The following is a 26,676-nucleotide window of genomic DNA, read 5'->3' as shown; positions in this document are numbered from 1 at the left end:
GCGCCATGTGTAAAGCTAGTGCGCGTTGTGAAAGCTGAGGGTTTGTTTCAAATCTACTTCTTTCTATGGGCTGGGGAAGCGATCAGTATAAAATGCGACTGCTATGTTTTTCCTATATATTTTCGACTAACTTCGTCGCTACGTCAAGTTGGTAGGATCGGCCTTGCCTTGCGATCTCCTAGGTGTACTGATTCTAGGTTCGAGACTAGCCGGGTCAGAAGAAACTTGTGTTGAACTGAAAATTGACTGCCCATTCTTATCCCAATGCTGTGTTATAAAACAGACGGTAATATACTCCTTTATTTTAAACCATCTCCAGAGGAGTTTTGGTGAGTAAAAATAGTAATTGGAGTCACACGTGCAAAAAATATGGCCGTATAAAAGGGGCTGTGCACATCAGGTGTAGATCCCTGGTGCAGGTAAATGTAAGATAAAAAAAAAATGGTATCACATGAGATCCACCTTTAAGGGTGGATCTAAAAAAAAACGTGCAGTTACAGCACGGATACAGGAGTGATTTTGTCACACGAGCTGGACCATGCTTAACAGCTATAGCTTTCTCTATCTTTATATTGTACTGTTTTTCCTTGCACTTTGTATTTAATTATACTTTCTCACATTGGAAAACTTGGAAATAAAACAAGGCGGTGCGAATGGCTCAATTTCTTCCGGCGAGAAATCACACTATAAGATATTAAGGAATTCGTTTAGCAACACACGGAACACTCAGACCACTAACAAAGGGTGTTTACATAACATGCCGTTTGCAGTAGTGGCATGTACAATATTGTAATATACTCCTTTACCTTTTAACATAAACTGCCCTTTCTCCCTGTCGCTCACTTCTTTGATTTCTCCTACCTGTCTCCTTTATCATCATCATCATCATCATCAGCCTGACTATACCCACTGCAGGGCGAAGGCCTCTCCCATATTTCTCCACTTAACCCGGTTCTGTGCTAGCTGCATCCACTTGACCCCTGCGAACTTCTTAATCTCATCCGCCCACCTAACTTTCTGCCGCCCCCTGCTACTCTTTCCTTCCCTTGGAATCCAGTTTGTTACCCTAAGCGACCATCGGTTATCCTGTGTGTGTGTGGTTATCGGTGTGAAAATTTTGAACATTTGGTAACCTCCTGTCAACGGTTTACTGCACATCGCAGGACACTGCGCAATAATTTAAGCTTACCTAAAGACACAACCTTGCGTTTTGAACATGTCCTGGGTCCTTGGTGCGACTGATCGTCTGCTGCGCGAGCTACCAAGGCCTTACTAACTTTTCTGAAGGACACAGGGTTGATTAATACCCTTTAAAACTCATCTGTGTGTGATTATGTGCGTGTGAAAGTTAACTTTTCTTAAGGACACAGGGTTGATTAATACCCTTTAAAACTCATCTGTGTGTGATTATGTGCGTGTGAAAGTGTGCGACACCGATTCTCTTTTTTTTTCTCATTTATTTCCCCTTCCCCTCCCACACTCTGTCACCTTCATCCCTCAACCCTCATCAGGAGTAGCATGCTAGGCTTTCCACCAGGCAGACATCTCCTGTTGCCATTAAAATATATATATATCTCTCTCATCGGTTATCCTCTCTTCCTGTCTCCTTGCTATCGCTTTATTTCCGCTTCCCCAGTTCAGTTGCTTCAGTTCATTTCGATAGCAGATACCGGGGCGGGCAAAAAATCTTTTCCTTCCTTTATTATTATTTTTTACTTTATTCAATAAAACTACTTACTACTACTAGTGGCAGTGAGGATGAGGACGCTCCACATAATCCGAGAATATGGCCGCCAGCTGTTTTAGTATCACTGAACTATGCATTGTTCTGTCCACCTTGCTTCGCACACGACTATCAGGAGAGATTTTATCGAATGCACTGTTTTCGCGTTATCAGGATCATAGTGTGGATAGTCGGTGTGCATGAGATAGAAAGGGTGAACGTCATTACAGCACAAAAGTGGGCATTTGGAGGACCCTGTGTCTGAGTCCCGACAAGTTGCTCCGGTAGCTGACGAGTGGTAGCTGCAGTGGCATCGGGTTAGAGAGAGAGAGAGGGGGGGGGGGGGGGTAGGTGCAAGAAGGTAACAATATACACTAGCTAACGCTAGATTACGGCGTCTTGTTTAACTGAATTCTCTTTACAGTCCGTGTATAAACATTGGGTGCTACTACTAGGCTGCATTTCCGAAGTTACCGGATATTTCCTCCTCCTACAGTATTCAATCTTTTTAATTCTGTATAAAGCACGCTCTTGGCTGCCAATAATACTCGCTTACAAAGCTCATAGAGGCGCCTAATTTTGTTAATATCCACGAACTAAGCACTCGAAGTACCCAGGTTTTGAACTGGAATTTCCTAATTGTTATAATGAATGATCTCCGGTTCTTGTTATAACATTATACATGGTCATACCTGGATGCGGCCACCTCGCCGCCCGCTGAGTCACGGGTGCTGTGAAAGCAGTCCACAAAACTGATGACAGAAACAATGCGAAAACTCGCAGAGTCGGTGCGAAACGCATGCTGCCAAACACTCTGCCGACACTAGCGACACAATGAGTCGTCCGTCGGTGTCAGATTTCCAGCTCTGTCGGACGCTGCACGCTACCCGGTGAACTTCGTGCACCGCGATTAGATAGATGCGCGTTTGCCGAGGTCGCAAAGGCTACGTGCACTTCCTCCGAGGTCTCGGCTACTTGGTTGTTATCCCACCAAGAGTTTAAATGCAGAGTACTGCAGCAGCCTGGCGTCTGTTTTCTTATTAATCTACACGGCCACCATTGTTTATCCTGTGAGTCAAAAACCGCCGATGCTGCTGTAACGGTTTTGCGGCCGGGGCTACATTACAAACGGCGCCGATGACGCGTGCTGCCAGAGATAAGCTTATCGATGTGGGCGGAAATCCAGGAACTGTCGTCACAAATCGGTATCGGACGAGCGACGATATACTGCGTATTGCTGCAATTGTAACTCGGGTCGTCAATGCCGACCTTATGCTTCTATTATATGAACTGAGACAAAAGAGACATCAGGTGCCAAGAGTATATTTTCTCTGTTTTTCAGGCTAATTAAGATCCAAAGTCAGGGAAATATCCTTGTGAAAACTGCGTGTCTATCAAGCGGCCTCTTATCGGTCTTAGTGCATTCGTGCCCCCACGAAACTGTTTTCACTTTTGCAAAACTGCTCTAATTGCAACAACTTCATATTGGCAGGATGAAGTTTATGTTGGCGTAGTTCGTGTTTATCACAAATGCAGATGTGCCCCGAAATGGTCAATTCCTAGGCTTCGCCGTAGCACTCTTGAGATTCAGCTGCAAGCCGGCGTCAGTAAGGAAAAATAAAATTTGTAAACGCTCGAGATGCACGATCAAGTCGATGGAAACGACAGATGTCGTCCAAGTATCAGATACAGTAATTCCATAGATGTTATCCATCACTCTTTCTAATTTGGCGGGCGCACTGCACAGACTGAAGGGTATCTAGTTGAATTCGTATAATCGATCAGGCGTAACAATTGCTGTCTCCTCCCTGTCAGAGGCGGTCATCGGCACTTGCCAGTTGTTGGAACGTCAATAAATGGAAGAAAAGTACTGGGTACCTTGGAGGTAACCAAGATCATCGTCAGTGCTGGGAAAAGGGTAATTGTCCTTGCGGGTAATATTACTTAGGCGGCGGTAATTCACAGAAAATTGGATCGAGTAATCTTTCTTCCTTACTAGCACCAAAGGCGAAGACCAAGGACTGTGAGACGAACGGATGACACCACATTGTAGCATGTCCTCAACTTGCTCCCTGATCACGTGACGCTCTGTGACTGACACACGATATGGCCGCTGCCGAAAAGGCGGGCCCATCTCAGTGTGATGACCGACAGTAGAATTGCGGCCTAGATGAGCGTGGGTGCGTCGAAGGTGGAGCGAAATCTTTGTAAAAGGGCCGAAGACTGCGTTCGATGGATAGAAGGAAGAGCGTCGTCGATGGCGTGGCGGAAGGAGGGCTCTGACAAAGAATAAGGCGCCGAAACGGAATGCAGAGCGTTGATAGATAGACTGTGGGATAGTGCAGGAACATCAAGGTCAGAAAGAAGGCGGACAGGTTCAATGGAACTAGGAGACTTGCCACGGAGCAGGGTAGGCGGGCACGCAGGCTGATTGCAGATGAGCACCTTCGTCAGATCTCTGCGCACATCTAGAACAGCAGACGACAGCAACAGGTGTTTGTGCGCACAAAGGAAGGAGAAGGCGTAAACAAAGCGGTGAAAGCTGACATCAGAGGACACATGAGAGGCCCAAGCGTGGAGGAAGCTTCCGGTGGTACGTCAATACATGTCTTCGATGACGGTGTGCTTCTGGTGTGTCTCTACGCTGTTGTGTCCACGGCTCAAGGTGGTAACGTGTTTGGAAAAGTGGAGGGGAGGACCCACTCTACAGAGCCCGATTGGTGCCACTTTCCTGAGTTGGCCTTTTTGTGAAATCCTGACAGGTTTGCATAAATTGTTAACCCAGTTGTTAGCACCGTCTGGTCGCTTCACCATGGGGTACGACGAGGGCAGAAGCTGCTATTTTTGCCGCGTCAGTGTTATAGCTAACTAGGCAAGCGCTGGTGGTCAGGGACCACCACCATGCACCTTGTTGTTTTACGAGTGGGTCGATAGAGACGTCCACGTTTCGTAATTCCGTCTCCTCAACGGTAGGGTCCCGCCACTTCTTTCTCCTCACTGGTTGCCTCTCAGCGGGTTAAAAGGCAATTGTTACCGAGAGGCGTCTCTGAAAGAAACCTAAAGGTAACGTACACTCACTGAAGGCAGGAAATGATTACAGTTAAAGTAATTAAACTGTTACCGGTCATGGCGTCACTTCGTGGCTCTGTTCACGGCTGGTTTTGCGGCTATTAAGAATCAAAAACATCACATATTGCAACCTAAAGGGAAACACATCCCAGGCGAGATCTCAGTAGATTAATTTAACGTTGCGATTAAAAAAAATGTGAAAAAAATTTCCACGCACAATATTCAAACAGATGATTTATATTCGCGGAGTGGTTACGTAAGTAGTGTAAATCAATCTATTGCGCTACTGAAGCAACGAGTTCTGCAGCTTTTAAATACCCTCTTATACATTTTTCAATATTTTCGTTATCTGTCGCCAGGTGACGCTGCTCAGAGGACCCTACCGTTAAGAGAACGGAATCACGCGTCCACGTTGACCATCTAGGGAATTGGCACCCGAATTTGGCCACCATCTTAGATTTATCGGTGACGCCATCAATTGGCGGCCATCTTGGATATATGTATTGCGTCACCAGTCAATCACCAATCGGGTTGCTATATCGATTTGCTATGGGGGCCGCCACCTTGAATTTCTTGGACTTACAAAATTTCACGCGAAAAAGGTGGTAGCACACGCAAGAAATTGAGAATCATGATCAGTAAGAATTGACGCTATTAAAAAAACGCGAAACTATCTTATGTACGAGGAAGTGAACAAGATGTAATCTGTCAAACTCTGTTGGAAGAAACAGGTCATTAAGACGCATAGGTCTCCACTAAGAGAACCATAGAAAATTGCGATTAATCTGTATATTGCCTGCACCTTCTTTCTCGCAAAATGGAGAACTTGCAGGATGTAGGCAAGCTTTGCAACAAGAATGTTTTGCCGATTTTGCGCGCGAGCAAACACCGAAAGTTCCCGACCCAGCCAGCCTGAATTTGTCACCTAATAGCTTCGAATTTTGAATCCCAATTGCACCACTGTTGTGAACCTGATGCAGAGGAACACCTAAGTAGTGTAGGGGCCACAATTGCCCAATTTATGCCCCCCCCCCCCCCCCCCCGCTTCTTACATGAGCTGTCTGAAAGCCAGAAAGAGTGGTCACCAAGTGCGGCCTCAATCATCGGGCAAGGGTTACACCAAGCTATAGCGAATGATATCAAGTGACTCCAAAAAAAAAAAAATGTTTTTATTGCGCCCGTAACCGGAATAAAATGCTGCCCAGCTGCTATGCCTCATCATGGACACTGGTACAGGATGCGGATGCGGCGGATGTCGCTGGCACTGAGGCCTGGCTTGTCCGGAACTTCCTTGAGGATGCTGCCATCCCTGGCCAGCATGGTGTAGAGACCCGGAGCTCTAGCTCCCGCGTACGAGCCGTACAGCATGACGGAGTCTCTGTCAAAAGGGGTCAGCAAGCGGTGCTGCCACGACTGCATCTTGTCGAAGTTGTACTCGTACCCTGCGCAGAAGAGCATGCCAGTCTGGGACAATGATTGCAACAGTCGGCTCCTGGAAATTCTGCTAAGAGATCTGCTCAAGTGACCGCTGCTGACAAATTTCTGTTTAAAAGAACATGAATGAATGTTTCTCAGCCTCACTATTGCTTGAATAGGACAAGCTGTGGAGCCAGTTAGTGTTGATCCATGGTTGACAGCGCTTAAACACACGGACAGAGTAAAGAACACAGAAAAGGCGCCGACACAGTCACTATCGCTGCTTGCTTATCAACTTTAAAGGCACAAATTGCGTGCAAGAATTATTTCTAAACTCTTCCAGTTGAGTTATATGTTAAAACTTTTGTTTCATACGTGTCTTGCGCACCTGTACTTTTTTCATGAGGCCTTAAATCTAGCTTTTTTTTTTCGCTGGGCTTTATGTGCTGCTTATAGCTTCCCGTACAATTTGGGATGATGTTTTCAAAAGCAGTATTGTTTTCTGCATTGTATTTCTAGGCTAGTGCCATGCTGACGTTCTTTTTTTTTTTTTCACGTTGTCCTGTTTCCATCGCTGCTGCCATCACTTACATATGACATCTGCTCGGCTCTCAAATTCATAACGTGCCAGTCAAAATCGAATTTCTAAGACGAAGTTCTGCAAGGCCAATAGATGAGAATTGAATTTTCCTTACGACCGCAATAATTATTCCTATAAAACGCCGGCGCTCCGTCACCAGCGGCTGCGATGCGACTGACCACTGCGGCGGTCAGACCTGTGACACAGCGGGGGTGTCAACAATCTCTGGCTCTGCTGGACAGGCCGCCATTGGAAACTGACCCTGGCTACGTTTAACGCTGAAACCCTAACTTAGCAGTGCTGTTAGAAGAACAAGAGGGTATGAAATGGGATGTCATAGGGTCAGTGAGGTTAGGAAGACGAATGAGGCATATACTGCACTGAAGGACGGGCATGTACTGCGTTGTCGAGGTTCACCGGAGAGGCGAGAGCTAGGAGCAGATTTCCTTGTCAATAAGGATATAGCATGTAATATCGATAAATTCTGCAGCATTTATGAGAGGGTTCTACTAGAGAACTAGTTCAGTTTGCAGAGTGCAATAAATTAAGAATCATGAACACCTTCTGCAGCAGACGTAATAACCGGAAATGGACATGGAAAAGTCCTAACGGGGAGACTAAAAATGAAATTGACTTCCATACTGTGTTCTAACCCCGCCATTATGCAGGATATGAGAAAGTGCGATGCAGTGACCACAGAATGGTAATGTCTCGAATTAGTCTAAATCTGAAGAGGGAACAAAACAGATTAGTAAGAAAGAAGTTCATCAACGAATTAGCGGTGAGGGGTTGGACAGAAGAGTTCAGGATCTCGCTACAGAATAGATATTCAGCTCTAACCGAAGATGAAGACATTATAGAAGCAATGAACGATAATTGCATAGATATCATTACTGAGTGCGCTGTAGAAGTAGGTGGTAGGATAGTTAGAGAGGATAGCGGTAAGCTGTCTAAGGAGGCGAAATATTTGATTAAGAAACCCCAAATTATGAAAGCTTCCAATCCGAGAGTCCAGTTAGAATTGGCAGAGATATCAAAGCTAATCAATAAGCGTAAAGTGACCGATATCAGGAAGTATAACACGGAGAAAATTAAGCATGCTGTAAAGAACGATGGAAGCCTTAAAGCGGTAAAGAAGAAATTGGGCATAGATAAAAATTAGATGTATACGCTTAGGGACAAGAAAGGCAATGTCATCACAAATAGGAACAAGATGCTCAAAGTAGCCGAATTCAATACTGATACCTACACTAGCGAAAAAAGTAAGGACAGTTATGACATTGGCGGTAGGGGAAAACAATCAGACGTTCCGCCAGTGACTAAGAACGAAGTTAAGAAACCATTAGAAACTATGAAAAGAGGGCACCCAGCTGGAGAGGATCGGGTAACTATAGATTTGTTCAAGGACGGGAAGGATATCGTACTAGAAATACTGGTCACCCTGTATATGCAGTGCCTGGTGTCGTCGGCGGTGCCGGGATCATGGAAGAAGGCAAACACTATCTTAATTCCTAAGAAAAGAAAAGCTAAGGTCTTGAAATATTACAGAACAATCAGCTTACTGTCTGATATTTATAAGGTATTTACCAAGGTAATCGATAATAGAATCAGGGCAACCTTAGAGTGCAACCAAGCAAACGATCAAACAGATTTCCGGAATAAGTACTCTACTATCGATCATATCCATACCATCAACCAGGCGATAGAAAAATGTTCGAAAAATAACCAGCTCTTATACATAGCTTTCATTGATTACGAAAAAGCATTTCACTCAATAAAAACCTCGCGGTGATGCAGGCATTGCGAAATCAGGGGGTAGACGAGCCGTACGTGAAAGTGCTGGAAGATATATATAGTGGCTGCACAGCAGCCATAGTTCTGCATAAAGAAAGTAACAAAATTCCCATAAATAAAGATGTTAGGCAAGGAGACACAATCTCTCCAGTACTATTCACAGCTTGCTTAGAGGAAGTATTCAGAGACTGGGAATGGGAGCAGTTAGGGATAAGGGTAGATGGAGAATACCTCAGTAATCTGTGATTTGCTGATGACATTGCCTTGTTAAGTAACTCAGGAGATGAATTGCAAAGAATAATGGCCTAGACAGGAAAAGTACAAAGTTAGGCTTGAAAATCAATATGCAGAAGTCTAAGGTAATGCTCAACAGCCTCGGGAAGGGACAGCAGTTTACGGTAGGTAGCAAAGCACTAGAAGTAGCAGGCGAATATGTCTACTTAGGACAGGTAGTAACCGCAGATCTAGACCATCAAAGGGAAATAACAAGAAGAATAAGATTGGGATGGAGCGCATTTGGCAAGCACTCGCAGATTATGACTAGCAGCTTACCGGTATCGCTCAAGAGGAAAGTATACAACAGTTGCATCTTACCTGTACTCACCTATGGGGTTGAAACGTGGAGACTAACCAAGAGGGTTCTACTTAAGTTGAGGACAACCCAGAGGACTATGGAACAAAAAATGGTAGGGGTAACATATGAAGCGTGCAGAGTGGGTAAAAGGAATAACTCAAGTTACCGACATTCTAGTGGAAATTAAGAAGAAAAAAGGGGCATGGGCAGGACATGTAGGGCGAAGAGAGGATAACCGATGGTCGCTTAGGGTAACAAACTGGATTCCAAGGGAAGGAAAGCGTAGCAGAGGGCGGCAGAAAGTTAGGTGGGCGGAGGAGGTTAAGAAGTTCGCAGGAGTCAAGTGGATACAGCTAGCACAGGACCGGGTGAATTGGAGGAACAAGGGAGAGGCCTTCGACCTGCAGTGGGTGTAATCAGGCTGATGATGACGATGATGATGATGATGATGATGATGATGATGATGATGATGAAGACGGCGGCAATTTTACTCTTCGATGACCTAAAATGCCCGACTGTACAAAAATAAAATGCCATCCGTAAAAAACACGCACAAATTATGACAAGTGACAGCAGGAAACGCACTTTTCTGGCTAACGATGAAGAAACAAGTTAACCGGAAGAACATTCTGGTTTTCTTCGCCCTGGAAAGATAAATAAAATGGGATAACGGGAGAAGAGAAAAAATAATGTGATGCTACACACATGTGCACACGACAAGGAACTCATAGAGCGATGATGGTGCAAGAGACCTTCATGTTTGATATAGCAGCATGAAGCTGTATACTTCTCTTGAGAGCGCCTGAATATAAGCACTTTAAAAGTGCATAAAACGTTTTTTTTTTTTTTTTTTCTGGAAACATTCACCCGCTTAAAACGATCACCATCGACCTTAGAGCATGTTCTTGTTCATACCTCGTACAACGTTCTGCCTGAAGACGACGATGTACTGGTCCCTGTCGGAGCGCGAGTGCTCGTGGAAGAAGCCCACCGCGTGAAGCAGCTCGTGCACCACGGTTCCTTTGTTGAGGCAGCGGGCACCCAGAGACAGCACCTGCCGGCCACCTGTTCGACCGACTTCCGAGTAGCACCTGTCCATGTATTCCGAGCAACCATGTTCATTGCCTATTTTAAGCGTGTAAACATGTTTATTTTCAAAATGCACATCATCGCTAAATCTGTCGGCGCCAATAAAAGCATGTACATACATCCAATGCGTGAAAAAATGCACATAAGTTGGTAAGCTCCTGCTGGGGCGTGACTAATCTGACAATAGTCTTTAACGCTCTCTGTCTTTTGAACCACTCACTGCGCGCGCATTTCGTGCGTGCTATTTATTATTTTGAAACCGATTTTGTATCTTCTCCGTGCTGCACAATCAACTTGTCTCGTTTGGTTAACAATTTTCCTGGTTGTTTTATCATCTTCAATAAATTCTCTTTTTTAAATTGAGAGCTTCACTACACCAGGTAGTTCGAGCCTTCGGGTATGCAGGTGTTAGCAGACACTCAAATAAATTAAGAGAACTAATTTATTGAGGTCGCATTAGGAAATTAGGTGGAATGTCAGTCCGCAAGAAGAACGCGCCTGTGCGAACTCCGCTGTTGCAATGCGTGTCCGTTCCATCGCTCGGTCCAGCTTCGACTGACTCTCTCGGTATTCACATTTCACACCTTCACATCCGTTCTTCCCACGGTCGAATCCCTGGTACCGACGCGTACACCAGTCACCCACACGCACACACACCGCTGAACACGTCAGAGACGGCTTGCTCTCTCTCCTCACGTGATCTTGCTCTGCGGTTTCGTGTGCTGCGGCGACGGCCGTGAGAAAGTTTGTTTTAGCCTTGGCTGGGCGCGGTGTCGGAAAGCGGCGTCAGCGTTCGATGGTCAAGGTAGACAGTGCCTAAACGGGCGCTTTGGTCGCCGCAGTCGGCGTAGCGCTGACACAGGGTTTTCACCTTGAGAAAGATTTAGAGGTAACACTTGTTAAGCGCGTTGGTCTCCATGTGACTTTGGGGCATAGTCACGTAGGCCACCAAGTGGCCCATGACTATGTGGCCCGCAACCACTGTTAAGGTCAAGGTCGCGTGATCTGGTGGTCGCCATGTGACTTTGGACCACCAAATGGCCCGTGACTACTGTCAAGGTCAAGGAAGGTCATGTGAGGTTATGTCATTGGGACGTGGGAGGGCGCTAAAGGGGCGATACGTGCGTAAATAGGAGCCTCCGGACTCCTGCCTAGGTTACAACACTGAGTGAGATGGAGGAGGACGAACATCTGCTACAGTAGCGCGCCGGAACGTGAAGAAGGCACATCGTAATGAGGCCCTGAAAAGGTGGCGTGTCGAAGAGACCGGTGAAAAACGGGCTTACCTTTGGAGAAACGAACAATGTGTTTAATCCAAGCTTGGCCATGAGGATAGCCATGTACATGAAGCTTTCGCTTCCTTCCAGGGTTAAAGTAATTTTATAAACACCGCCTCCGCCCCACGGCGCCGGCACGGTGGTGCAGTGGTTACGGCTCTTGCTGTTCCCGAGGTCGCGGGATCGAATCCTGGTCGCATCGGCTGCTTTTCGATGGAGGCAAAAGATACGCGCCCGGGTTTTGGGCGATGTCAATGCCCGTTAAGGAAATTTCCCAGGTAGTTGAAATTATATTGTAAATGCTGAATTTGTTCTTAATGGTAAATGAAAAGACAAAATGGGAGGCGTAGCAGGCGGTAAGGAAACGGAGTGCTGCCTTGGGTGATGGGACTTGTAGAAGTCGTGACTGAGTGACGCGAGGAATATCATTTCTTGTTTTCTCTATTTTTTATTTAGCAAACACTGTTGCTCTATCAAGATAAATCTTCGTTATCTGGTATTGCTTAGGTAATAACTCTGAATGTCTTGCGTATGCGTGATTCCGTTCTCTCAACTGTATGGATGGATGGATGGAATATAGGAGCGTCCCCTTTGAAACGGGGTGGTAGCAGTTGCTATCATGCTAATTTTTTCTCCTTATATCATAATTTTTGTTTTAGATTGGTTAACTATACCATCATTCTATTTATTGAATTTTTATTTCCACATTACTAGCATTATGTCACTTTTCTGCTTTTAAGCCACCAATCTTCCAATCGTTTTTTGCTAGCTTCCACCGCAGGTTCATTCACCCGGTCACTGGTATCTCTAAACCCCAGAGCTTCAGGAAGAGTGACTGCGCCTGTATCGACTTCCGAATGGATACCATTACATTCGAGTATAATATGGTCAATTGTTTCTGTGGAGTTACCACATACTGTACATGCGTCATCTTCATTGTTTCTAAGGAATCTGGGTTCAAAACGTAGGCACTGCCTCTTGAGTTATCAAAGAAAGCTTCCTTTCTGATCTGCCTTTTCCACTTTCGCTATAGCTCCATACTCTGTTTCTTTTCCATCGAATTTATCCAATTTTTTCCATCTGTGCCTTTCACCTGTTGCTTAACGCTCTTTATTTCTTCGTCCCTGTGACCGTTAGATTCCTAGTTCTTTTCCTCCATTATGAGCCAACGCTTTTTAGGCATAGGTATTTAAATACTTTAGCTGTCTACCTGTTACTGTTCAATTTCCTCAGGCGTTCCTCATATAATATTTTACTCTGAGCTTCCCGTACTTCGAAAGATGGCCAGCTCATATCTCCCTGCCCCGCCACATGTATGGTTTTGGGCACCCAGTGCTAATCGTCCTACGGCTCTCTGATTTATTTCTAATGTCGACTGTACCTCTGAATTTAGGCACAAAACCGCATTTCTGAAAGGAAGTCCGGGCACCCTAATTCCTTTCCAAATACCCCTCAAAACCTCATACCGGTTGTATCCCCACAATGCCCTATGCTTCATTATCCCGGCATTTCTTCGCACTTTTGCCTTAAGTGATTGCTCATGCTTTTCAATGTATGCCAATGTTTCGTTTACCCATACCCCGATATATTTATATTCTGCTACTCTGGGTATTTCATGGCTTTGTATTTTAATACACTTTTTAATAATAATAAAGCCCCCATTCCCGTCGTTTCTCTGGTACAATGGATTAATACTGCCTATATTAGCACTCAAGACATGAGTCGGAATCCTGAGTGCAATGTTTTTGGTTTATTTTTGCAATTAACAACAATACAATAAATTACTAAGCTCTTTCCTGGAGTGTGTTCCGCTTTAGGCCGCATTATGTGATAATTTTATTCTCAATAGTCGCAAAACCAGCTGTGAACAGAAGGTGGCGGCATGGCATCGGCTAAACTATGCAATTACCTTCCTTTCTTGCCTTCAGTAAGTGTATATTACCATTAGGTTACGTTCAGAGACACCTCTAAGCAACAATCGCCGTTTAACTCCCTGAGAGACAACCAGTGAGCAGAAAGAAGTGGCGGAAACCTACCATTGAGAGAACGGAATTACGTCTCTCGTATAATTGACACTTTTTTAACAGAAGGGGAAATAATGTGTGTGCTTTGTTGCGCTTCCACTGCGGCATTTCATGCTATTCGATACTGGGTCAAGCAGGCTTCGCGATGGCCCTACAAGAGCCAAATGTCCCTCCTGTACCCCATAGAAAACTCTTTACAGTTCATTAACAAAATCGCACTTATTGGTTTGATCGTGCCAACACAAAATATATGCAGCTTATATTACAGCGCTGCTTAGGCTAGAAATACAACCGTTAACGTGTTTTTTTGCGGGGGTCTCTTAAGTCCCATAGTTTAATGATGAAGACAAAGCGCAACACACAAGGACTGCGCTTTGTCTTCATCATTATGTCCGAATACCAACAGGCCCAAATCACAACGCTTTTGGATCCCATAACTTGATTGCATAGCCTGTTTATCCGTATAAATGTCGAAAGCCGTATGTTAGACGCCTTCAAGTATTATAGATGCAACGCAGGAACTGCCGCAAAAAGGTCTTAAAATTAAACGAAGTGCTTAAATACAAGCATAACAAGAATTAACGACACGATTAGAACTGGCCAGTCTGGGCAGGAGGGCAGCTTTGACCATGGTAGGAGTTTGGTTTGGTTTGTAGGGTTTAACTCCCCAAAGCGACGTAGGCTATGAGAGATGCCGTACTGGAGGGCTTCGGGATTTCGACCACCTGTGCTTTTTTTTAACGTGCACTGACGTCATACAGCATACAGACGTGATTCCTTTTTGCCTCCATAGAAACGCAGCCGCCGGCGATCGGGATCGAATCCGGGTACTCCGGCACAGCATAGCCGGGCATCTTAACCACTGCACCACCACGGCGGGCGTGGTAGAAGCCATGAGAAGAGAAATATGCGAAGAGGGCCAATGATAAGATTAGTTTCAGTATACCTTCACTGTTAAAAAGAGAATGGAGGTGTTCTTGGAAAACATTAGCGGAGTAATTACCTTTAAAAAGAGAATACGTGCACACTGTTCTGAGCAGTGTGTTTAAGACTATAGGTGCAGCTCCTTGATCTTCTTTATATGTTCACAATTTTGAAAATCTTTGGCTGATAAAAAGAGCGCTGCATAATATGCTGTCATCTGTCTGTCTCAAGGTACCTGGGCGCTGAGGCGTGGCAAGGATATGAAGCGACCACGGTCGTGAGAGGAGCGCCCTAGCGGGATCTGGGCACGAGATTTAAAAATTCAGCCGTCCCTCTACGTCAGCAACTTGCCTTCATCTGGCTCGTGAAAATATGAAAGAATTAGAAAGAAAGAAAGAAAGAATTTCATTTGATAGGTCCTGTCCTCGTCATTTTTTGCTGTGGAATGATTCTGGTACCCACTATTTACTAAAGAAGTTATGTACCGCCGGCCATTTCGCGTTCTTGCATTTCTGAGATGACAATAGCTACAATCAAGAAGCGTGCAGGTGTCTCATTTTCTTTGCGTGAGCGCGTTCCAGTTTTTTAACGGCCGGCATCCAGATCCCAGATCTGGAGAAGACCATAGCGAAAATGAGGAGGTACAGCGAAGAACAGAGCAGAGTGGAGGAGTGACATGTTAGATTTAGGTTTATCAAAATGAGTGGTTCGAAGTAGGATTTCTCTAAGATATTTATCTGATTTCTGCACTTGTAGTTGAAGCAAGCACTATATGTGTGTTCTTTCAGAATAGATTCAGAAAATGCAGTTCCCAAATCTTAATTAAAATGAACGTGAAGGAAAATAAGGGCCTGTTATGCTATACATATAAGCAAACCAAAATTCAACGAATTAAGCGAAACACAAATGGGGTGTATTGTTCGCTGTTAATATGTCGCGGTATCCCAGCCAAAAAACTACAGAACCGTGTCAAAAACATGACAAAATATTCTGCAGTTCTGTCGTAAGCGTCAGATTTTTCTTTAGTTTTGTAGTATTTTTCTGTAGTTCTGTAATTTTTTGTAGTAGTTTTGTGTCGTAACAATAAAATATTCTGATGCTACTGCAGAAAGTTCTGTTGTCACTACAGGCTCCCTGTCAAAAACCGCAAAGAAGTTCTGTCGTAACAACAGAAAAGTTTCTGTAGTTTTTTTCCGACTGAGATCGAAGTGAAATATTTAGTGCAATAGTTCCCGCCTAGAAAATAATTTAAGAAAAGCAACCGCACACTGAGAATACCTCATTTATTACCAGCACAAATGAAAAAAAAAAAAAAAAAACAATAGGCACATTCACCGATGCACTTCATCGTTTCACAGATCATTGGCTAGCTTTGTTAGTATGATCAACATTGTCAGAGTGAGTGCTGAGTAGGCATCTAGCTTAGCGAAATGCGTTGACGAGGTGAAAATCCATGCCGAGGAGCACGGATTTGAGGATTCACACTTACCCTTGCCCTGGAAAAATGTAGACGTAGTCTCGCTCTGTCGTGCGGCTGACGAAACGCAGGCAAGTTGCCGCCTGGATAGAAGCTGCAGCCTGCCTAATCAGTTCCACCGCGCGCCCTGAAAGAAGAAACGAGTGCGTATTATACATGCTTGTGCTCGTGACCCAGGTATAAGACCTGATAAACGACAGTTCGCCTAGAAGCACGCCGATCAACTTAGCCGCTGACGTAAACACTATGTTTAACTGCGAGATGCTTCAAGTTATGTATATGCTTCAATGATCTTCTTTTAAAAACAAATATAAGTGACGAAGACCGTAACCTACGAGCGCGAGAAAAATGAAAATCGTGAAATAACGACTCAGTATCTCCCAAAGAAAAATTTAACAGATTGCCACCTGGCTTACCAGTTGACAGAGAAAGAAACTCGCGCAGTTGGGTAGTACGAACACTACAACGGGAAAAAGAGTGTCCGGCCGTTGTGTGGGCCACTATGAAGTTTCGGCCCTACCTACGGTCGCCCTTTCAATGTGATAACCGATCATCATTCCCTGTGCTAGCTGGTGAATCTTCGAGACCGATCTGAGCGCTTGGCCCGGTGGTGGAATTCGGCTACATCACTGCCTACAAATTTGGAACATGAAGATAACGACACGTTGCCACGTGCCCCCATAGAGCAAGATGATAACGGGATAGATGATGAGACAGATGAAAGTCGTCTTCTTGGTGTGCTCAGTGTCATGCAGTTGATGGCACGGCAACAAGCAGACGGAGAACTTCGACCTGTTATTACCACATGGTGGGTCGTGCTGTTGACGAGTCCCGTCATCTCTTCAGATCTCTTTTCTTCGTTCTATTTGCGCAATGGTGTTTTGTTCAAAAAGAACATAAGAAATGGAACTGGACCGTATCTTCTCGTTGTTCCATCAGATCTACATGACGACATCCTTCTTTTTTTTTAACGATGAATCGTTCGACGGACATTTAGGTTTCACCCGCACGCTTGCTCAAGTTTGTCAGGCCTGATACTGGCGGAAACGTGATGCCACTATTGAGCACTACGTCACGGGCTGCCACAGCCCTCAACGCCGGAAGTCACCATGCACCGCTCAAGCCTGCAGGTTTGCTGCAGCCAATTACACCACCTGCTACTCCATGCTACCAAGTTGGTATCGATCATAATTTATTACCAGGTCTGCAGCCGGTAACAAATGGATGATATTTGCAATCGACTAATTAACGAGGTATGCGGAAACTAAAGTGCAGGAACGCGGCACTTCTTCCAAGATCGCCAATTTTTCCAGGCATAAAATCGTCTTGAGGCATGGTGGTCAATCGTATGTGACTACTGATAGAGGCACAGCGTTCAGGGCACAGCTCATTCGAGTCGTGTTCGAACTCAACCACACAAGCCACCGCAAGACTACGGCCTATTACCGTCAAAGTAATGAGCTGACAGAAAGAATAAATAGGACCATCACCGATATGATCTCGATGTATGTGAACGCGCAGCACAAGAACTGGGATTAGATCTTTCCTTATGTGACATATATGCCTATAACACCGCCATGCAAGAAACAACTCGTTTCAACTCCGTTTCGTCTCATGTATGGAAGGGGCTCCAGACGATGTTGGACGCCATGATACCGTGCACTTCTGAAGACAGGCTGTTGGCCGGGGAAGCTGAGCTGTTCTCCCAACGCGCTGAGGAAGTGCGCTAACTTGCACGCCTCAACATTCAAGATCAGAAGTCTGTGGATGCGCACCGGTGTAACCTTCGGCACCGGCACGCCAGTTACCCCTGGGAAACAAGTTGGACTGGACGGTCGGCAAACATGTATGTACAGATACTTCGGTCCATACAAAATACTGAGCAGTGTACTGGACGTCATATATGAAGTGGTCACCGACGGTGTCAACCAATCTAGCCATTGCCAACCTCTATCTGATGTTGTGGACATTTCCCGACTGAAACCTTACTTTGCACGGTGATGTGTAATACCGTAATGGTTCGAGCCCCTTTTTTTGTATACGCCATTTTCGTTATTACTCTCCCCTCCTATTGCCACCGCGCATTGATTGCCTTCTACTGGCGTACCTGGTGCTTCCGAGCTTATTATTTTTTTTTTGAGGGGAGGGAAATAATGCCATCTGCTTTACCAGTTGACAATGAAATTAAAAGCTCGCGCAGTTGGGTTCTACGAGCACTGACCGCAAGGTTTCAGCTGAGCTACCTCTTTTTGGATACTTCTGACAATCGTAATCAACAATGTGATAAGTTCTATCGGTTTAAATTCAGCTAGTCATTCTCTATTCCGGGCAGAGATCTGAAGAAGGTAGAAAACAAAAAGAGGTGATTGGCAAACTACAAATTGAAACATTAAAATTAACGAGCATAAACTATTCAAAGGTTGCTTGGAACCTTTCAGGCATATTTTGACGCTTATTTAATTCGTTTAAAAAGATGTCGTTATAAGGTGCTTAATGAAAATCTAGATAAACATTACACCGTATGAATAAAAACCATACTCGAGCGAGCACAGCGTTCTAGGAAGGGCCATTTCCGTTTTTTATCCATTTGACCCTCTATTAGGGGCCATGCACTGTCGCTCGTTGACGTAGCTGCAGTTTTGAACCGTCCGCATCTAGAGAGAAGGTCAATGCTTCATTCGCTGCCTGACCTCGGCACTGGCTGCGTATGACAGCCAGTGGCTAAACGCGGTGTAAGGCTGCTGGCAAAGGCAGCTGTGAATGTGGTGTCCCGCAACCCTGTGATTTCCGCTGCTCGCCGATTGCTGCTCTCGTGAAATGAAAATTCACACGGCGGTCCATTTGAAATCAATCTTTTTCATGCCTTCAATCCTCTACCTTCCACGCAGATGACAGTTTTTTTTTTCTCCAATTCTATTTTTTCGACTTGCAATTATTTCTTAGCACCCCTTTTATTCGCCTTTTACTGACTTTTGCTTGTCCATTCGAAACGGCGTTCATTCTTTCCGCTTTCCTCTGGCTATCCGTGAAGTGAAAACCTCCTTCCTGTCCTTCCAACCTCTTTGACCAGATTTTAACACATCAGCATCAGAACCCTCGCGTTGAAAGAATCAGGTGCGTCCGTCGTTTCTGTCCTTAACACGTCTTTGACTCTACTTTAAGGCGTCACCTGTAGAACTTCCGCGTTGAAAGAATCAGGTCCGTCCGTCCATCCACCCGCCTGAAGCCGCCTGACGTTGCCAGCCGGCAGAGTGGACAGAGTAACCTTTCCACATTTAGAGGAAAGCGGGAGGTGGAGTAAAAGTACGAGATAAAAGAAAAGATAGGAGGAGACGACGGACGGTTTGTGAAGGCAAATGGAAATGATGTCGCACTGCGTTAGTTGGATTAGATCAGGAAAGAGAAGTTTGGGACAGCATACATAACGTTTTGACTGATGGGTTGCATTATGCCAGAGCTATTCAACATCACCAGTAGCAAAACTTCCCATAGGGCCCATGTATCAAGAAACGGCGATTTTTATTATTCAAAATTCAGGTGTTTGGCGGATAGTGGTGGTGCCTGCGGCCAATAAAGGACATGTCGTCTAAGTGTCAAATTTTCAAATTGTTGATAAATGCACTACACCCGGCCAAATGAAATCATTTGAAGAGTTACAATAGCAAAAATTCTTAGATGCAAAAGCCCTAGAAATGATTAAGAGGGAAAATGAAAAGGAAATAAAGCAATTTTCAGAAGGCAATGACGGTCATCAAGCATATTTAATTGAGATCATCTGGATTTCGCAACAATGTATAATCACTTGAAAAATGTATGCTAGAACTATTCGCGTGTTGAAGCAGAGTTTTCCAACTGGCATGAGCAAAAAATTTCTAAACTGTGCTACTCACTCGCGCGTTCTGTGGACACTGAACACGTGGTCTGGACCTGCCGTTTTCTACAAGGCCCTCTGGCCGAAAGACTGGCTTCGATGCGGGCCGAATCGTCGGGTTGGCTACTCCGGATTTAGATGATTGGATCTCGGGGCTCTACCATCGCAACTTGCTAAACTTTCTATTTCTACAGGAAATGTACTTATATTTATATCTACAAATAAGCACTTTACGCGAAAGTTCATGGCCGTCGAACGGTCCGGAATTGCCAAAAGTCTCCACGGCCTACGACACGCTAGCTAACTCGCCATGCTCCACCCTGATTATGAATGAATTTTTATCAATCAGTGAGTGTGTGACAATGCTGGCTATCGCGAAAATGAAGAGCTGTATCTTGTCAGCCACTCCTCGTTGTTTTCAAGTCGGTGTGATTGAGTTCACTCACCAAGGCTGGGATGGATGTAGACAGGGATGACACCTTGGGGCCACAACTTGTACGTGCCAGGAACCACCGCCCGCTGCACATGCGAATGTATAGTCCGTTAGACGGCATTTACTGCCGCCATTGCTTAAGTGGGAATAGAAAGGACATGCCATTAGCAACCGGACGTTAGTGGTATCATGTGAAGTGCAGTACATAAAGAGGAAATATAAGCGAGCTGGATGAAATCGGGACTAAAGTAGCGGAAAGGACGAGGACACGGGACGATGAATGGGGAGACGCGAAGCGCTTGTGTCGCGTCATTTCTATGTCACCGTTCTCCGCGCTATTTCTGGCACACGTCTTGCAACTGTAGCACTAAAGGCTTGTGTAAGATGCAGCAGAACGCAATAAGTGATAGAAGTAAAAATGTTAATGAAACGTTATGACATAAAGAGCATAGATAGCCAGGAAACAAACACGAGTTAAGGGACGTGACTACAGTAAAAAAAAAAAAAAAGTATCAGTTTCCTTCGGCAGATGAGCGAATTTGATGTGAAAGTAGAGTCAGATGGGTGAATGTAATTAGGAAGATTTGAGGGATAAGCCGGTCGTACCTGGCATTGGGGAGCAGGTTAAATAAGAGGATATGGGAGAAGCTTTTCTCAGTCCCTTGGCTTAGTAAAGCTGATGACGACTACGAGAGGTATTGTTCAGCGCTAACGTCATAAGCGTTCTTGGTAGTCCCACCTTCGCACGCCAGGAACAAGATGATAATCCTACTTGGTGGCTCGGTGACTTCGTCGTTTGGCTGTTGTTTAGATGGTCACGGGGTCGAATCCAGGCAATGGCGGTGGAATTTCGATGGACGAGGAACGCAAAGAGTCCCGAGTGGTTTCAGGTGACCCCATGTGTGTTCACAGTATTATGGCGTCCTCAAAAACAAAATGTTTATAGCCCATGAAAGACCATAATTTTAAATATGTAGCTATGCAATAGGATAATCAAGTAAGCAAATCTTTACATCGTTCCATCAGGTTTATCCTGGTGCAGGCACGATGCAGAGCTCTGCTATGCAACGTTCACAAATTTTGTTACCTCATTTAAACTGTGGTTCATCCCGTGTTTCTTGAAGCGTGTATTACTGCTGATTCACCAACACTCGCTATATGTTTGTATCTCTTTGGCCTTGCAGCAAGGGTCATTAAGAAAGTAACTCATTTCGCAACTTCATCATTGCACTTACACCGACAGTAGTACGAGCAGGAGTCAGTGTTTGTGCGTAATTTAATAGGCTAAGAAACCCTTTACAGTTGCACAGAATGATGCTGCTGAGAAAAATATATCGACAATATTTTTATGTTCCTTAAATTTGTTTTTCAAATGTGGCGAAATTTAATCCCTCGTGTACAAGAGATATCTGTTCCACAAATACCGAATAGGGATAATTACCAGTGCAATTACCAATCAGTCTTCGATAGAGGGCATTTTTGGCTTAGTCGTCAATTTGACTTTAAGGGCACTGCTAAAGTGTAACCTAGGTATAAAAGTCAAAGCGACCATAAATGTTTTACTGGCCGCAAGAGGCGTAGCTACGGTCTCCTCATCAAAACATCAGCCTGCAATGACGTTTGATTTCACGTTACCCCTATGCCACGGGCTGGAGCTGCCAACTCGGGTTGCTCCTTTCATATGGGAGGGTGATATCAGAATCAGCCTGCCAGAACCGTTTGCATTCTCGCTACCCCTACGACACGGCTTGGTTGAAGCGTGGCTTTATATGTGGGCTGGTAGCTTACGCTCTCGCGTCACACACTTAAAGGATGAGCTTAAGTGTCCCCAATAATGTAGCACCTTACACTGATAGGACGTGATAGGGGAATAATGCAGCAGGTAAAAGAGCTTCCGCGGTTACTTTCGCAACTCAGCTAGTTAACCAGAGTTAAACCACAACTACTTTTTTCGTTTATAGCCGCTGCTTTCATATGGCGGCGCGCGACCTTGGTGTAACCGTCGCGTGCCAGCAGGATAGTCTGCAACATTGTATGTCGAAGTCAAACTTGCAAGCGTTCAGTATGAGTAGATGTGCGTTGCGGAAGCATTAAGCATAACATGCGGTTTTGTTCGTTACTTCCCGAGTTAGCAATGTCATCATTATGCTTTCAGTCACTCAACCATCCCTAAAAATGTGCACTGAGCGCCTAGCATACTGCTGGATGTGTGCATACCAGCCGAATGCGTTAATCTGGTCATTTCCCACTTCGTGTGTGAAACACTCTGTTGCGTTGAAAGCCTACAAAACGAATTTTGGAGCATGTAATGTCTTACAATTTGTGAACAGACCTGTTCGCAATATTTATCTCCATTTTATGGGTACTGAAGCTGGTACGGCGCGCTGTGAAGAGGTTACGGCCTTATCCTGAGTACCCAATTTTAATTAGATAGCGTTAAACTGTCCGTCTACCGAATATCCGGTGTCGGCGTGGGCGCTGTGAGCGAAAAATAAAAAACAGCGCTGGCAGACGGTAGCTGGCAGCTGACATGGTCGCGCACTGACAGGACGTAGGGTTGATTTTGCGTTTGGCAAGAGGTGCCAACTCGAGCTTGTCCGTTCGTATGCGAGGGTGATACCAGAATCAACCTGCCAAGACCATTGCATTCACGTTACCGCTAGGCTGCGCGCTCGCACGTTCATACGGCTTGGGTGAAGTGGGCTTTATTTGGGGGCTGGTAGCCTTCACTATGGAGCTTAAATGTCACCGTAATGTTTCTGTATTTGCCACGCACAGACCGCAACGAATTTTAGCCCAAGAGAAGTGTCTCGTGCCGAAGGGGCGCACGAGATGGTCGCTTTTTTGTCGACGGGAATTGTTTTCTGCTCTCGTTTTGCGCCGCGTGGTTTCGTGAAGCTTGCAGTACCTCGATATCGTTAGGCCCATTGAGCCAAACGATTTCAACCATGCGACCATGCTGCGAGAAGCATTAACATGCGCACGGAAGATTAGAGTGCAACCGTAGTGGGCAGTGTGGAGAAAGGAGGTTAAAAAGAGGCACTCCGTACCGAAACGGTGTGGATGTGCCAGCCATCTTAACGAATCTACCTACGGAGCTTGAAATAAGTGATTGGTGGAAATGACTGATGCAATTATCGATGCTCCAATGCATGCATTGGAGGCTCATTACAAATCACTGCAGCAAAGCTTTATTTCGAACATACTAACTTCGACATATACTTGACTTAAATGTGGTCGCCTAAGAGAACAGGGTTTTCTTTCGGAATATCCTTATTTCGTTATAAACCCTCTTTTTTAGAATTGGGTTAGACTATACATGCGACGCTGAGCTGCAAACCTTGCGCGCATATAATTCTTTTCTTAGCTGTTCGTTTTATACATTAGTGAAGGTTTTATGCTGCTACACCTAACATAATAAAGCCCATGGTTTGCTTTAGTCAACTGGAGCCAATGCTCTGCACCCGACCACCTGCAAAGCGCTGCCCTGTACCAGCGTATTGTAGTTTTCGATGAGCTTCGGCTGTTTGTAACTTTTAAAGAAACACGGACAAAATTCTAATAGAGGGAACTCACGTCTTCTGAGCCATTTCCAGGAAAGAGCATATCACCTTCGAAAAATTTCATGCCTTCCGGTGCCATTTGTTCTGCGGGAAAGAAATGAAAACTTTTGAAAACATTAGCCCCACTTGTGGCGAAAAGTGGCTCTACCTATACTTTTATACACAGTTCTCTGAGCATTTATTGATTTGACAGAAGTGGTAGCTACGTTTAGGTTCTCGCCTTGCAGGTTATTTGACTTCGCGCGATTGAGTAGTAGTAGTTCGTCTAGTCTTGCAGACGTCTTGAATGTCTGAGCTTAAGGTAGTTGCCCGCTAGACGTTACTATACTTGCGAAATTTCGAAAATGAATAGAGATACCAATGAATAAAAGACACATTACAACCAAGAAAACTTTCTTCAGGGAATGAAAGCACGGGAGAACAAGGCTATCAGGCTACAAAAAAATATCTACCTCAGCATGGTATAGCCAGCGTTCCTTTGTTGCCCTAACAACAAATCAGTCAAAATAAAAAAACGTGGACTTTGATGCTTTCGGTAAAATTCCTTGGTTCAGCGCGGTTATTAAATTCCACGTTTGTCCGTCTACTTTTACTTATCCACCTAGAATGACTGCAAACCAAGACGTCCAACAGCATACTTTGCTAACGAGATGCGTTTGAGCACGCATAATCCCTCCAGCTAATTAGTGGGTAATAATGAACCAACCGCTATATTAGGAGCAGCAAGGTTTCGATAGTGAGCGCCACAGATAATATATAATCGAACAGCCTCGTGGCTTGAAGGCTGAGCTTTTACTCTGACGAGACTAATTTTGATCAGTTTTCAGTGACGGAAGAAAGTAAATTGTTTAGCTAAGTCTTCCCATCGATAGTAGCACCGAAACTGTAAGGAAAGAACAGAGATAACGATACACTAAACTACGTTGTCCCAGAACATAGCCTCCTATATTTTGGGTATCTATGTCATGTCATAGGCGCGAAGTCAAAGAATGCAGACCGTCACGTGAAGTCCACCATGGAAGAGAGAAAAGTGATCCATTAGCGCTCCCGGACTGCAGCAAAATAGCGACCACTAGTGTGCGACGCTAATAGCAGCAGGTGGTTTTTAAATGGCAATGCTTTCCACCGATTCTGCTCGCATTTCTCTCGCGAAATTCCAAAAGCGCTCGAGTGCGCAGCAAGAAAAGGGATATTACCGGGGTTTGGCCAGAGAGTTGACTGCGGGGATAAGGCCTTGGCTGCAGCTTGCCATAACGTGGACGCCAAAAACATTGACAAAAGGCTTAGCAACGCCGTAGATCTCATGTTGCTTTACCGTCGCGCTCCTTGTGCACTTCAACCCTACTGTTACAGGCGGTCGAGATCGTTGGCGTTTTCAGCAAGGCGTATCGACTGCCGCATTATGTCCACACTTGCCTGCGACTTGCACAATGTGTACAAAATGAGTCGTTTACAAGGTCTCTTCGAAGTGCAGCCAATGGAAACATTAGATACTATTGTTGCAGCGATTACGAGCCCTCCCCATATTTAGAAAAGAAACGCTTGTGCCATTGTTTTGCGGGTGAAACGCGCTTTCGCCTTCCGGTTGCATGCAGGTAACCGGACGCTTTTTGTGTCTACAGAAACCTGATTAGCTTGCAAAGAAAAGATATTGCTACTATTTGCACAAAACGAGTTTGCGGGTGTCATGTAGTGCTGTGACACGTACGATCGAACATTATCGTCTGCTTTTTGTCCCTCACAAGAGCCCTGGGCAAAAAGGCCAAGTTCAAAGCTTGTTTCAAACAAGAAGACAAGAGTTGTAGTAGAAATACCAAATAAGAAATTGAGTATATGAAAACGACTCTTCCTTTCAATTGCTTATACCCTGGAGGGCTCGTACATAATTCCAAGGTATAAAAGCAAGGTGAAGAAACTAAGCAGCTATAGGTACATGGCCTGGGAATAATAAGTGCATGAGTTAAATATATGTAGTATGATGGATTAACCACTTCAGCTCTGCCTTTGCAGAAGCAGAAACTCTGCCTCAGTAACTGTGTTCAACACTGCGTTTCCTCGCACAGTAGAGGGGGGGGGGGGGGGATATCCGCAAGTTGGATACGGGGCACCAAAATTCACCAGCAGCCAAAATAGGATATAACGGGAATGTGTGCCGAAGGCAAGCCATCCATCCTACCTGTAGACGAGGTCCTCCACTACTGTACGGAAGCATGTAGCAGAAGAAAAGGGTCGCGTCAGTTTAGGGGATGCGAACTAGCACTGCCACTTCTTGCCATTTTTTGCACCAACATTCTAGTAAAACTTCAGTTTGGAGGTAACAAGCGGCTACATATATGTTGGCTTTGCCTGTCAATTTGCCCGTAGCAGTGCAGCTGCTGTCTGGGACACTATAACGAAACACCTGTAGGAAAAATAGGCGGCAGCTAGTGGCAGCCACCGGAACTAATCGAGACCTTTTACGTCGTTGCGGAGACAGATAGCGCTTCCGTGTCCCAAGTCTGAGGCACCCTACCAAGTCTCAAAGCGGCTTTCGCAATGCGAAATGTGCGTCTGCGTCTATTTTTCTCAATGCGGAAGCGCCCCACTGGGCCACAGGCCGCTATCGCGTGATGTCTTTGAGGCGGGGCGTAAGTGTTTCCCTTATCGTCAAAGCTTCGCGCTATTAGTGTCATATTTAGCGCTCAATACCAACTACCCTTTCCTGTGATTGTGACCAACTTTTAAACCGAATTCTGTAATATGACGAAAATGATATATTTGACGCTGACTTGCATTTAATGGTGTGATAAGAAAACCAGTGACGTTGTTTGATGATGGGCATCAATGACACCGAGAGGACTGAATTTTATACGATAGTATCGG

At 45.0% G+C, this 26,676-nt stretch overlaps 2 protein-coding genes and 1 long non-coding RNA gene across 3 annotated transcripts in view; all 3 read right to left on the bottom strand.

Annotated features, from left to right (window-relative positions):
* LOC146178358 (astacin-like metalloprotease toxin 5) overlaps window positions 1-2,819 on the bottom strand; it is a 37,462-nt gene extending 34,643 nt beyond the window's left edge. The window contains exon 1 of the mRNA XM_084578176.1: window positions 2,416-2,819. Within this exon, the coding sequence (XP_084434302.1) occupies window positions 2,416-2,524 (109 nt within the window). The 5' untranslated portion in view covers window positions 2,525-2,819. The remainder of the gene's footprint in view (window positions 1-2,415) is intronic.
* Window positions 2,820-6,003: 3,184 nt separating this feature from the next.
* Window positions 6,004-17,917, bottom strand: LOC146178357 (astacin-like metalloprotease toxin 4). Its single transcript, XM_084579682.1, has 4 exons — window positions 17,896-17,917; window positions 15,960-16,074; window positions 10,072-10,247; window positions 6,004-6,234 (listed from the first exon to the last, which is right to left on the bottom strand). The coding sequence occupies exons 1-4, from the start codon at window positions 17,915-17,917 to the stop codon at window positions 6,011-6,013; spliced, it is 537 nt and encodes a 178-aa protein (XP_084435808.1). The 3' UTR covers window positions 6,004-6,010.
* A 2,374-nt stretch (window positions 17,918-20,291) lies between these two features.
* LOC146178356 (uncharacterized) lies at window positions 20,292-26,164 on the bottom strand. Its single transcript, XR_014700596.1, has 3 exons — window positions 25,991-26,164; window positions 23,828-23,898; window positions 20,292-20,337 (listed from the first exon to the last, which is right to left on the bottom strand). It is a non-coding gene; the product is annotated as an uncharacterized LOC146178356 (long non-coding RNA).
* Between the last annotated feature and the right edge of the window lie 512 nt (window positions 26,165-26,676).

The sequence above is a fragment of the Amblyomma maculatum genome, chromosome 9 (assembly GCF_055883805.1).
Source record: "Amblyomma maculatum isolate TAMU_Amacu chromosome 9, ASM5588380v1, whole genome shotgun sequence".
Lineage (NCBI taxonomy): Eukaryota > Metazoa > Arthropoda > Arachnida > Ixodida > Ixodidae > Amblyomma > Amblyomma maculatum.
This window is presented reverse-complemented; position numbering and strand designations above follow the sequence as displayed.